Source organism: Sapajus apella, unplaced genomic scaffold (genome assembly GCF_009761245.1).
Source record: "Sapajus apella isolate SASKATOON/1434 unplaced genomic scaffold, GSC_monkey_1.0 scaffold32, whole genome shotgun sequence".
NCBI classification, from domain to species: domain Eukaryota; kingdom Metazoa; phylum Chordata; class Mammalia; order Primates; family Cebidae; genus Sapajus; species Sapajus apella.
The window spans coordinates 2,265,745-2,278,024 of NW_022436972.1; the positions used below are offsets into that span (position 1 = coordinate 2,265,745).

Consider the following 12,280-nt stretch of genomic DNA (forward strand, 5'->3'; position numbering starts at 1 on the left):
ACTCTTCCTGGCAGGAATTCTCGTAAATAGTTTCTTCCACCTTGTTGTATGTCTAGTGATGATTTAGTGCCTTTTACAGATTTACATCTGGACAGGTGCCTCCCATGCAGCCAGGCCTCTCAAACCAGCCACAGGGCAGAGGTTCTCAAAGTGTGGTCTCTGGACCCGGCACAACAGCATCCCCTGGGAAGTTGTTAGAAAAGCAGATTCTTGGCCCTACCCCAGGCGTCCTGAGTGAGAAACTCTGGGGTGGGCCCCAGCCATCCAGTTGTGCAAGCCCACCAGGTGATTCTGATGTGTGATGAAATTTGAGGTTCTTAACCTCAGCTGTCCACTGGAATCACCCAGGAGCTTTAAAATTACCTATGCCTGGATCCCTCTCAAGAGCTCATGATTAAATTGGTCAGGGGTACAACCAAGACACGAGGATTTATTTTTTTTTTTTTCAGACGGAGTTTCACTCTTGTTACCCAGGCTGGAGTGCAATGGCGCAATCTCAGCTCACCGCAACCTCCGCCTCCTGGGTTCAGGCAATTCTCCTGCCTCAGCCTCCCGAGTAGCTGGGATTACAGGCATGCGCCACCAGGCCCAGCTAATTTTTTGTATTTTTAGTAGAGACGGGGTTTCACCATGTTGACCAGGATGGTCTCGATCTCTTGACCTTGTGATCCACCCGCCTCGGCCTCCCAAAGTGCTGGGATTACAGGCTTGAGCCACCGCGCCCGGCTGACCCGAGGATTTTTTAAAGCTCTCCAGATTATCCTAATGTAGAGCCCAGGCGGGGTCCACAGCCCTAGAGAGAGGCAAAGACTTTCATAGAAATCTCTTGGCAGACTAATTCCTAATCAGGGTTTTGCTAAAGGTGGCCTTGAGTTTAAGTGGTTTTATATTTGTATATAATAACAGCCAAGGCTTTTCATTTATGCTAGGTTCACTTCAGGCCTCTTTTAACAAAAGAATCTGATAACTGTTGTAGCTCTGCCTGGGTAGACTACATGGGTGGTTCTGTAGCTTGAGAGGAAATCCATTTGTGCTCCACCCATTAAATAGAAGGAGAGAAGACCAGGCTGAGAAAAAGTGCCTGCGAGCACTGTGATGATCTGTGAAAAGGTAAAAGCATTTGTCAAGGTTGGCAATAATGACAAGGAAGAACGTTAAGTGCAAATACATTCAATTTCAAGCCAGTAAGAGGCACATGAAATGTGTGATCAATGGCAGCACAATGCAGTGAGACACTGACACCTCCCTGACAACCAAAAATTCTGCAGGATACTTAACCACGGCTGGCTTTTGCCACCAGGCTGTTTTCTTTTAGAAGCAAAAGCCTTGTAGAACTTTACAGTTAAAATCTGGCTATTTCATCACATTTTTACTATTTGTCACCAAATTCATATTTTCCAAGACCCTGATCTAGACCGGGTGTGATGACTCATACTTGTAATCCCAGCACTTTGGGAGGCCGAGGCGAGCGGATCACCTGAGGTCAGGAGTTCAAAACCAGCCTGGCCAACGTGGTAAAATCCCGTCTCTACTAAAAATGCAAAAATTAGCTGGGCATGGTGGTGGGCACCTATAATCCCAGCTACACTGAGGCAAGAGAACCCGCTTGAACCCAGGAGGTGGAGAGCTGAGACCACGCCATTGCACTCCAGCTTGGGCAACAGAGGTGAAACTCCATCTCAAAAAGAAACAAACAAACAAGAAAATGATCTTGATCTCACCACCCATGATTTGGTTAACCATGGTATTCTTCAAGACCACAACCTCTGTTTACTTTGATTACGAGTCTAAGCCATACAAGGTTTTGTAAAGAATTTTGGAGGAGGACACAGATGTCCCAGCAGAAGGCAGCACAAGACCATCGTGGGTGCCAGAAGAGAGAGGTTCCTGGCTGGCCCAGGTCTAGCCCCTTAGTCACACACGTCGAAGTTCATCACTAGGGCGTTAGTGAAGAGGAAATGGGACCAGGTGCGATGGCTCCCGCCTGTAATCTCAGCACTTTGGGAGGTCGAGGCAGGTAGATCACTGGAGGCCATGAGTTCAAGACCAGCCTGGCCAACATGGTGAAATTCTGTCTCTACAAAAACTACCAAAAAATTGGTCAGGCATGGTGGCACATGCCTGTAATCCCAGCTACTTGGGAGGCTGAGGCACAAGAATGATTTGAATCTGGAAGGTGTAGGTGGCAGTGAGCCAGGATTGTGCCACTGCAGTCCAGCCTGGGAGGCAGAGCAAGACTGCCTTAAAAAAAAAAAAAGGAATGGACCTTGACACCAGAACCAGTTTTGAATCCTTTATTAAAATCAATGCTTCTCAATTTTTAATGAAAAAAAACAAAACAAAACACGTGGGAATTTTATTAAAGTATAGGCTGTGAGTCATCAAGTTCCCAGGGGATGCTGATGTTGCTGGACCTTGGAGCACACAGTGAGAAGCATGTTTGGAGTATGATGTAGGCATGTGCAGTGTGGGCCAGGGTGGAGGTGAGGACAGGGACGCACCAGCTTGAGCCCAAACCACGGGATTCCAATTTTTAAGAACGTGTCTCACACCTAGTAGGGTAGGTCCTGCCATGAACCCATTTACATGAAGCATTAAGGAGACCCCATCCTAAAGAAAGCGGAAGTTAGGCAGACCAGTGTGGCCCTGTAACCAAAGCCCCTATTAAAACAGAGTTGATTCTGACTGTGGCCAGACCTCTGTCGTTCAGGTTTGTGTCTCAGCCCAGCACCCAAGGACTTGGGTTTGAGTCTAAGAGAGGGCAAGAAAGTCAAACCCTAAAATCTGAGAACTCTGTTCTCTCTAAAAATTGTATAAATCCTGCAGGACAAAGCTGAAGTGCTTAGCACCTCACCAACAGAGGCTAAGACAGGACTTCTGCAGTGACCAGGGCTTGGCTTTCGTGGCTCAGAGGCCCCGGTGAAGCATTGTGCCCACACAGGAGGGGAGGACATGAGATGGTTTCTCAGAGAGAAAAATCATAGCCCATCTCCTGCATCTCAATTGCTCACTGAAGGGAACAAATATCTATCGAGAACAGTTACTTTAAGTAATCCCTTGTAACTGAGGCCAAATGAACAGGCAGGAGCACATTAGTATATTGGAATAAATTCAAGGAATAAATGTGTATCTGAGACTGCTTCTCTGAAATTACAGCATGGCTACATATTCATTCATTTACTCATTCATTCCAACGCTTACTGAGAATCTCAGTACTAGGCTTTATATTAGGTGCCAGGGGTCTAAAGATAGCTAAGACATGGAGTCTCTCCCAAAGAGAAAGGACACAGACACATAAAATCCCAAGAATGCAAAGTGGGAATTACTAGAGGAGGGGTACACCGCGAGGCTGCAGGAGAGCAGAAGAAATGGCAGGTGCCATCTGAGAGCTACAAGGAGGAGCTCCCGGAGATGGTGATGACGGGGCTGGATCTTGCAAGTAGGGGAGGAGGAGGCACAGAGGGAAGGGAAGAGTCTTGCTGCCAGATGAGCAGCATGAACACAGTGATGGAAGTGAAGGCTCTTCTGGAGAAGGGGGAGTCATTTGTTTGACCTGGGTAGAGTTTGCGTGGCTGGAACTCAGAGGGAGTGCTGAAAGACAAAGCTAGTACTGCAAGGCACAAGTATGTAAGCCACAGCTGTTCAGAAAAAGATGCCAAGTGCTTGTAATGGAAGTTAATCTTCTCACCAAATCTCTTGGTGTGCTACTAAGCAGCCATCATTTTGATTCTTAGTTTAAACCCCTTATGTGCTTTAAGAAAATAGAAGAAAACGTAGTATTAAAAAGATGTCATGGCTGGGTGCGGTGACTCATGCCGGTAATCCCAGCACTTTGGGAGGCCGAGGTCAGCAGATCACCTGAGATCGGGAGTTTGAGACCAGCCTGACGAACATGGAGAAACCCCCGTCTCTACTAAAAATACAAAATTAGCCAGGCATGGTGGCGCATACCTGTAATCCCAGCTACTTGGGAGACTGAGGCAGGAGAATCGCTTGAACCCCGGGAGGCAGAGGTTGCAGTGAGCCCAGATCAGACCACTGCACTCTAGCCTGGGCAACAAGAGCAAAACTCCATCTCAAAAAAAAAAAAAAAAAAAAAAACCCACATCATTTATAAAGAAATTTTAGCACTGTAATAGTGTTAGTCAATAAGTATTTGAACATCTGTCTTCCGTTTGGGAAAGCGGAAACACAGCAGTGAAGAAGAAATGTTGTCTGCAGCATGAACATCAGCTTCTGTTCCTGGGCCTGCCACTAGCCACCTGTCGACCTTGAAAAACAGCACTGGCCTCCTCTGGGCCAGTTTTCTCATCTCTGACATGAATAGATTGGGTCAATGAGGTTCCATCTAACTCTTACAATGTGTGTGTGTGTGTGTGTGCGCCCGCGCGCGCGTGTGTGTGTGTCTGTGAGACAAGATCAAGTCCCTTAAAGAGCTCAAAATTGAGGAAAGGAGCAGCAATCAGAAACTGCTTTCAGGCATCCAGCTTTACCAAGACGGATGGGAAATCCCCAGGAATTCTTGACATCTTCCCGCATCCGCCCCAGCGGCAATGCAGGAAATCTAGTCCACTATCTCCAGCAGACTCAATGCAACTGTTTCCTTAATGAACCCCCCCAGCAGCCCCGTGTGCAAAGTCACAGGCTTTCTTTTTAAACCCTCCCTCAAATACCCCATTCCTCCCATTTCCTTCCCCTCCCTCAATCTGGTATAAAATCCAGCAATTTAATCAGCAGCATGCAATTTCCACAGCACCCAAGAGTGCAAAGAATCACCAGTGATCCTGGAAAGCATCTGGCAGGAGATCTTGTCATTTCTTCCAAGCCTCTCCTGTAGACGAAGGCTAGTGGAGCAGAATGGACTATTCGGTTCTACCAAATTGCTTAAACCAAATGCAACAGATGGTCTATGCTTTTAACTACTCACAGTAATATATTTTTACTTAAAAAAAAAAAAGTCTGGTATGATTTCAAACGCCCTTCCTCCCCTACCCGCAATGACAAATGCACTGAAAAATGATGATTTTTACTTGATACCCAACATGCCCCTAACTGTGTGACCAAACCAATAACTGGACATGCCTGGTCTCTACTAACACCAGCAGGATTCGTATTTAACATTCGAGTGCCATGATGGTTTCTCTCCCTTTCTCTCCATTCTTAACGCCCACCCACAGACACATCTCAGTTTAAAGCACTACAGAAGATACTTACTCTGTTATTTGTTCTTGTCTTGCCCAACTGCCCAAGCCAAGTCAAACATCAGCCATAATTTTGCTGTGTAGATGGCAACAGGCTGCATCATCTTCCTTGAGGACATTACATTACTTTGGTCAGTATGAGACCATTTTTTTGTAACACATCACTTTCAACTTCCATATTAAAAAAAATTTGAAGGAGATTCATAAATGTCCGTTTTTGGAAAGAATAAAGTAATGACTTGGTTTGTTTCTTAAAAGTCATGTAAAGTAGGCTCAATTTTAAATAAGGTTTAGTATCCCTGTTAAAACCTGGAACTTGTTTTTAAAGAATAAAGCCATCTTTTTTAATCAAATAAGTGTTAATTTTAAAAAATTCAAGAAGTGAGTAGGGGTTTAAAATGACTGCTATGCTTAGAAGAGTTAATGCAACTAGAGTTTTGAGGGAGAGTCTACTTTATAAAGTTATACATTCTGCTAGTGAAAAAAGCCCAAGGTAAAGATGACTGCTGACTCAGGCATCCTCTACCAGCCCATCTCTGGCAAAACAGCCTACTCAAGGCCAAACCGACTGGCTGTTTAGGTACATACTACTAGAGAAAAACAGTTCAATGCGATTAGCAGGGGAAATCCAGTTCGTCCTCACAGCCCCAGCATCATATGGTTTCTCATCCATTCTACACACAAATATAAATCAGGTGGGGAAGAGAAAGACAGACATGGTGTTCAGTCCATTTCTTGAAATCATTCGCTGAATTTTGGAGTCAGAAAAGGGCCTTAGAAATCAACCACCTATTCTAACTTCTTCATTTTACATAGGAAAGCAAAGTATCCACTTGGTGATCATTAGAAAAGAAACCAGAGAACTTATTATAGAATTTCCAACAGGGAAAGAAAAAAAAAATGTATCAAAGTGCTGAAATATAAAGTAAAAATATTTGAGGAACTGGAGTAGGTAGCCACCTACAGTTCATTTGCAACACGATCCATCAGTTGGAAAACTATGTAGACTGCCAAAGCTCCTAAATAATTAACGTTTCAAATATGCAGTTTAGAACAAAAAAAGCGCAGCTGCATGAAAACTTGGAGAAAGGAACAAAAATTGTTACAAAAAATAACTTTATTATAAGAGATTTATTACATTCAATTTAGAAATAGGTATGTTTTCATGTGCACTTTGATTTAATATTATTAATGTGGGCTCCCTTCACAAAATTCACAATTTCAGTATTTCCACTTAGTTATAGTAAATGGTAAATACTAGCTGTTCAATAACTCAAGAAAAATGAGGGTAAAGAAAAAAATCTGTAGCTTTCATCCAGTTTATGATACCTTAAAAGTAAGAAATTAGACTCAGAGCTGGAGAAAGAAGACTGGTATCCTTTACAGAGAAAGCAATGGAGAGGACTTAAAAGTATCCGAATTATTGTTATCTTTTTATTTCCCGGAAGGTCTGGAAGAGGTAAATAAACTCTTTAGAGGGGAAAAGCATTATCTTTTCATAATACGGAGCCTCTGGTTATTTTACATCTTAATGCATGTGCACACCGAGCATGCACACACACAATATTAAAGCTGATAAGTATTCACAGATTACATAATACTTGAAGGAGAGCAGACCCCGGTTTATAATGATGCAAGATAACTCTGCAGCGCAAAAATGTGGCTCCTTACTAGACATTGCTTGGCAGAGACGCAGCCCCTCAGTTCAGCACGAAAGCCCTGCTGCGATTTGTAAAGTGGGTGGTAGCTGATTGTTTTACCGTGAGATGCTTGTTAACCAGACAGAGAAACCTATGGGTTTTCAAAAGCGCCGGTACCGCAGACTGAGCTAACATGAGCTAACAGGGCACTCTGTTAACTGTCAGGTTAAAGAGGTTCTCACCTTGCCAATGTTAGTCCTTTCTTCCCAAAAAAGTGCAAATTAAAAACAAATCACAAGTCCAAAACTGCTGCCCCCTTTAAGTAAATTATAATCTAAGAAAAATCACAAGAGAATTCCACTCACGTTTCTGTCAAGTTTCCACCGATCTAAGATGCTCCCAATTACAAACAAAACGATGTTTTACTAAAGTCAGCATGTTTTTGAAATAAAGATATGTCTGTGTGAAACAGAAAATCTAATAAACCATGTACTTTTCCCTCCATATTTTTGGGTTCATGTAACTTACCTAGATTTATCTTTACATAATAGTCGAGCGAGGTATTTACATTCTCCAAGCAATTATGTTTTAATACAAGTTACTTTTCAAAACAAAAAAATGTATTTGTGAAATAGAAAATACATTTTATTTAGAATAGTTACGTTAGCAAATTTCTCAACCTACAGTGAGTTCTCAGAAGTTACTACTTTGCCCTGCCTCCGGGTTTAGCAGTTTCACCAATCTAACTGGAATTATTACTTGTAACTTGGAAAGTGATGGTCTAGTTAGTCTTCCCACTGAGAAAGAATATTTAATTATTGCTGCTTTTGGGGTTTGACAAGCTTTTTGTTTTGTTTTAATTGCTCATCTTATTGAATTTTTTTCCCGGGAATAATTGCAATGACTTATTTTATACGACTGTATTTTATTTCATATTTTACCTTTTCTCCACGATGCTTAAAAGAAAGGCATTCCGAAATCTGGGTCTCTGCGCATAGGGGAACGGGGCATAAGGCTCCGCCACTCAGCTCCACTGAGCAGAGACGGCGAGTCCGAACCCTTAAGTTCCTTGGGGCTTTGACCCATCGATGGCGGCGGTCTAGCTGCTGGTAAAACCCCCGGCCCCTGAAGGTTCCAACCGCCAGTCTCCCCAACAACCGGCAAAGGCTGACTTAGGTGGCGGGCGGACCTCACCGATTTGCTCAAACCGCGTCGTTTGGTCCAAATCGCCCGCCCTCTCTTCGCTCGGATTTTAAAGGCTAGGCTTACAAGTCAGTAACTTAACGGTATTTGGGCCCTTGGCTTCCTCGTCCGTCAGGGTCACTGACGTCGGCGACCCAGGCTGGACGGTGCACCCCGCTGCTCCAGGCAGAGGCCCCACCCGGGTGGCTGCGCGCAACGCACTGTGGCCCCGCGGTCCGCGCGCGGCAGGGAGAAGTGGCGCTAGCCGAGCGTTCCCCCGGACAGTCCGGCTTGGAAACCCAAGAGGGTCCTGGGATGCCAGCGCTGGCCCTCTCCTGAGATCCTCCTGCTCCTCGCAGGCAGGCGGTCCCCTTCAAATCAGCTCTCCTCCTTCCCTTTCGTGGCGCGAGGTCGCGGCCAGTGCACAGTATCACCAACGCCCCGGCCTCAGCCCAGCCCCGGGCAGCCTGGCCGGCGTTCAGGAGCCTCTGCTCCCGGCTGCCAGGGACCCCGCGGATCCACGCCAGGCCGCCTGGAAGCAGGCTCTGGGTGCCAGGCAGGTCCGGGTGCGTGCTGCTCCCACTGCCCGGAGCCTCGGCAGTGAGATCCCACCCGAGAGCCGGATAAGGGATCAGCTACTCTGTCGCAAACGGGCAGCCCCAACGCGGACCCGGTCTGATCGCTGATGCTCGCGGGTCCAGGCCAGCCACTCCCCGAGGCGCTCCCTCGGAGGAAACGACGCAGTGGCCCCAGGCGTGCCCGCTGCAACTAGAGTCCCAGGTTCTTGCCGTAGCCGCCTTCTCGGGCTGCAGCCTGGTCTCCCCGCCTGCACCCCGCCCCGGCCTCGGAGGCTCTGCCCTCTGGCCGCCCCATCGCAGCCCGCTTCGAGCCCCGGCCCCCGGCTGCGCCTCACCTGTGAGAAGCAGACAGCAGAGCAGCGCGCACAACAGGACCCCGGTGTCCCAGCAGCTGACCATGGTGAGCGTGACGCGGCCTGCTCGCTCGGTGCCCGCGCTCCCCGCGGCCAACGACCCTGCCGCCCGAGTCGGTCTTCCGGCGCTCCGCCGCCGCGGGCTCCGCGCCCTGAGCGCCCGTCTCGCGGCTCCAGCCAGGAGACAACCACTTCCCCGGGTAATCCTCGCCGCCAGGCGCCCGCTGGCTGCTGTGCCCGAGCCCCGGAGCCCGCTCCGAGCCGCCGCCGCTGCCGGGGAGGAGCCGAGAGGAGTGTCCGCCTGGCGCGCTCCGAGCCTCCCGCGGACCTCGATGAAGAGTAGCGGAGGGCGGGGGCGATTTATATTTCCCCAGCCCACTTCCTACCCCGGCACCTCCTTCTGGTGACGTCAAGGGGTCCCCCACCCCTCATCCGCCTCCCCACCTACCCTCTTCTTCCTCCCAGGCTCTCTTGCCTGCGGCTACGGAGAGGGGCGGGGGCCGACGAGGGCGGGTGGCCCGGGGCCGAGCGCGCGTGGGGAGGTGCTGGCGACGCCGGCCCGGGAGCGCGGCCCCGGCAGGTTCAGGGTCTTTGCTCCGCGCCCTCTTGCCCTCGCCCCTCCTCCTGCCCATCGCGCTCAGGAAATCCTTGCAGACTCCCTCCACCCGGCTTACTCAGCTCTGGGGGCCGCCAGAAACTGGGGAAGGGACACGGCTGAAGCTCCGCCGCCCGGACCTCGGGGCGGAAAGTCCGATCCAAGGGAAGCTGGCCGCGCCTCCGCGACGGTGTTCTTGGCACCGGGGACTGAGGCGCAGTACGGCTGTCTCCCTTTGCCTGCTCTTCCCGCGTTGTCCTGCCTCCCCTGACGCGTCAGACTGTCCCGAGAAGTCTAGAAAGGTGCCAGAGACCCTCGGCGCAAGGCGCTGGACCTGGAGCGCCTGAGGGGACCTGACGCTTGCCTGGCACCTCTGGGAAGACTGCGAAGCGGTTCAGGTCCCAGGGGAGCGTGTCCGTGTCTTTTTCGGCCGCATTGATGCATCCGCCCAAGTCATTTCCTCAATCCTCTGCTTCCTAGAAGCAAAACAAGGAATAACATCATGATACCTTTAAAAAGCTGAGGCGTGAAACTGCTCCTGCAACTTGGAAGCGCAGAGCACTTGAACTTTATTTTCTAAATGCTCGAAAAAGAAATCTTTCTGGTGGCAGCTTGCTACTCAAGATGAGTGACTCTTTGACCACAACCGGGTGAAATTAACTTGAGGCACTAGATCATTTGCTATGACACTAATTCCACGTTGTTCCTCCATTATGTCTCCATTACCTCAAAGGCTGAAATCGTCCTGGGCTGCTTGGAACAGCCCAGTCTTGTCTCTGTAAATACCGCAGGCTTGAAAAATAGTCCTATTAGAACCCGTCAGAGGGACATAATACCAAGGACTGTGATGGCTCCTGAACAGAGCCAGCGACTCTTCCTGAAGGACTGGACTACCTCCCCGCCTGGGGAGGTTGGGCAACCCGAAGTTGCCACATTTCTGGGCTGCACACCAAGGAGAGGCCCCGGCCACTCCACACAGGAAATGCACGTCTGGGCACCTGGAGCCGCAGGACCTGAGCCACTAACTGTCCGTGGATCCCTTCTGGTTCAGAGGCAAGGAAAACTGCCGGAGCCATTGCTTGCCTGCTGGCTTCACCAGCTCTATTTTTCCAGTGCTCCTCACCACTCTCCCTGGCGCCTTTCTCTGCCTCTGGCACACCTGGGTCCTCTAAAACCCACAGGATCATTCTGCAGAACAGCTGGAAGCTGACAGCTGATCACTCTCCCTACAAGTCTCCCACCCCAGGACACAGCCTGGGACATACGTGCAGAGCCACAGTGTCTGCTGGTCTCACCTGAGAGCTGCTTGTCACTCCTACACCCTTTTTCAAGGAGAAAGTGTCAGCATTGTCCTGCAGCATTCAACAGGGGCCAGGCATTGGGTTAGGGCTGAAAACACTGGTGGAGAGCCACGATCTTTACCTTCTATAGGGCTTGGACTGTGGTAAGGAGGTTGGACGCGTGAAGAAGCTGCAGCTCAGAACCTGCATTCCAGTGCTGGAGGGGTGCTGAGTCTTCCATCGGCTCAGAGAAGAAAAAGCACATTTATTGGCAGGGAAAACCCAAGGAAGGAGCTTCTCAGGAGAGACACTTACTTGACCCTGGGGGAAAGTGGTCCATAGTACCATGTACAAAAGTTTAGTTTACTAATACATTTTTTCAAATGCTATGTTAATTTTTTTTTTAAACTCACAGAGACAACACTTTCCAAACCTGCTGACAGCAATGGATCTACATTGAGTCTGTGAAGCCAGAATAGGTATTTGATGGAGCGCTGAAATGGTCTTTATAATCTAAGGTGCTAATCAGTGATACTAATATGTTGCTCAATTATTTAAGGTTAATAGAGTCACGGTTGAATCTAAGATTTATATGAAAACCATGCTGCAGTAAGAGTGGGCTTCCACATTTCCCAACTATTCTTTTGAAAGTTGCAGGCTTTCATTAGATCAGGAATTGATTGACTATGAATTCTTTGTTAGTTGCATTAGCTTTCTCACAAAGAACTCAAAAATGCTACAACTTGTCACAAGGGTTTGTTCCTGATTTCATTTTAGCTTAGATATGGGGAATAAAGGTATAGCTCCCAATCCTCTCCCCCAGAGATAATGCCTTTGCATGAGAATGGGCTACAGCACTCTCCTAACTAAATGACTAATGAAAGAGGTTTTAAAGATAATACTGATGGAGAAGATCGAATTCAACACGGCTGGTGGGTATAAAAAGCTATTGAAGTAGACAATCTGCTTGCTTCCTGCTCACATACAAAAGAACATTTCATCTCCTGTTTGGTTAGCAAAACCAGACACTCTCTCTTGTTATCAGCTACAAATATTCTCTTGAGGTTTCTTTCTCACCCCTATTCAGAAGCACACTGTTGCTAAATCCATCAGCTTTCATATACAAGACTGAATAAGAGTGTTGGAGCAACAGTGTGAGAGACAGGAGGGAGCTTGGGCTCTCATCTTCCTCCAAAGACCAAGCATGGAGCTGATCACCTACAGTCACTGAGGATCAGGCAGGAATTTCTTTCCCACTCGGGTTAGGTAGCTTGATACAAAAGGAAAAATATACTTTATGGCTATACTCTGTGCAATGCAAATATGTATGGTTGAATACAAGAACCAAATGCTTTCATAAAACCCTTCTGTGTTATATTTCACAAAGCTTCACAGTACATATTCTCTGGACAGTTCAGGCTCCTTGGTCTAAAAAGCACAGACTCCCAAAT

General features: G+C 47.9%; 1 protein-coding gene across 2 annotated transcripts in view; it reads right to left on the reverse strand.

Annotated features, from left to right (window-relative positions):
- FLT1 (fms related receptor tyrosine kinase 1) overlaps window positions 1–9,082 on the reverse strand; it is a 194,517-nt gene extending 185,435 nt beyond the window's left edge. For both annotated transcript variants that reach the window (XM_032294393.1, XM_032294394.1), the window contains exon 1: window positions 8,937–9,082. In XM_032294393.1, the coding sequence (XP_032150284.1) occupies window positions 8,937–9,000 (64 nt within the window). In that variant the 5' untranslated portion in view covers window positions 9,001–9,082. The remainder of the gene's footprint in view (window positions 1–8,936) is intronic.
- Between the last annotated feature and the right edge of the window lie 3,198 nt (window positions 9,083–12,280).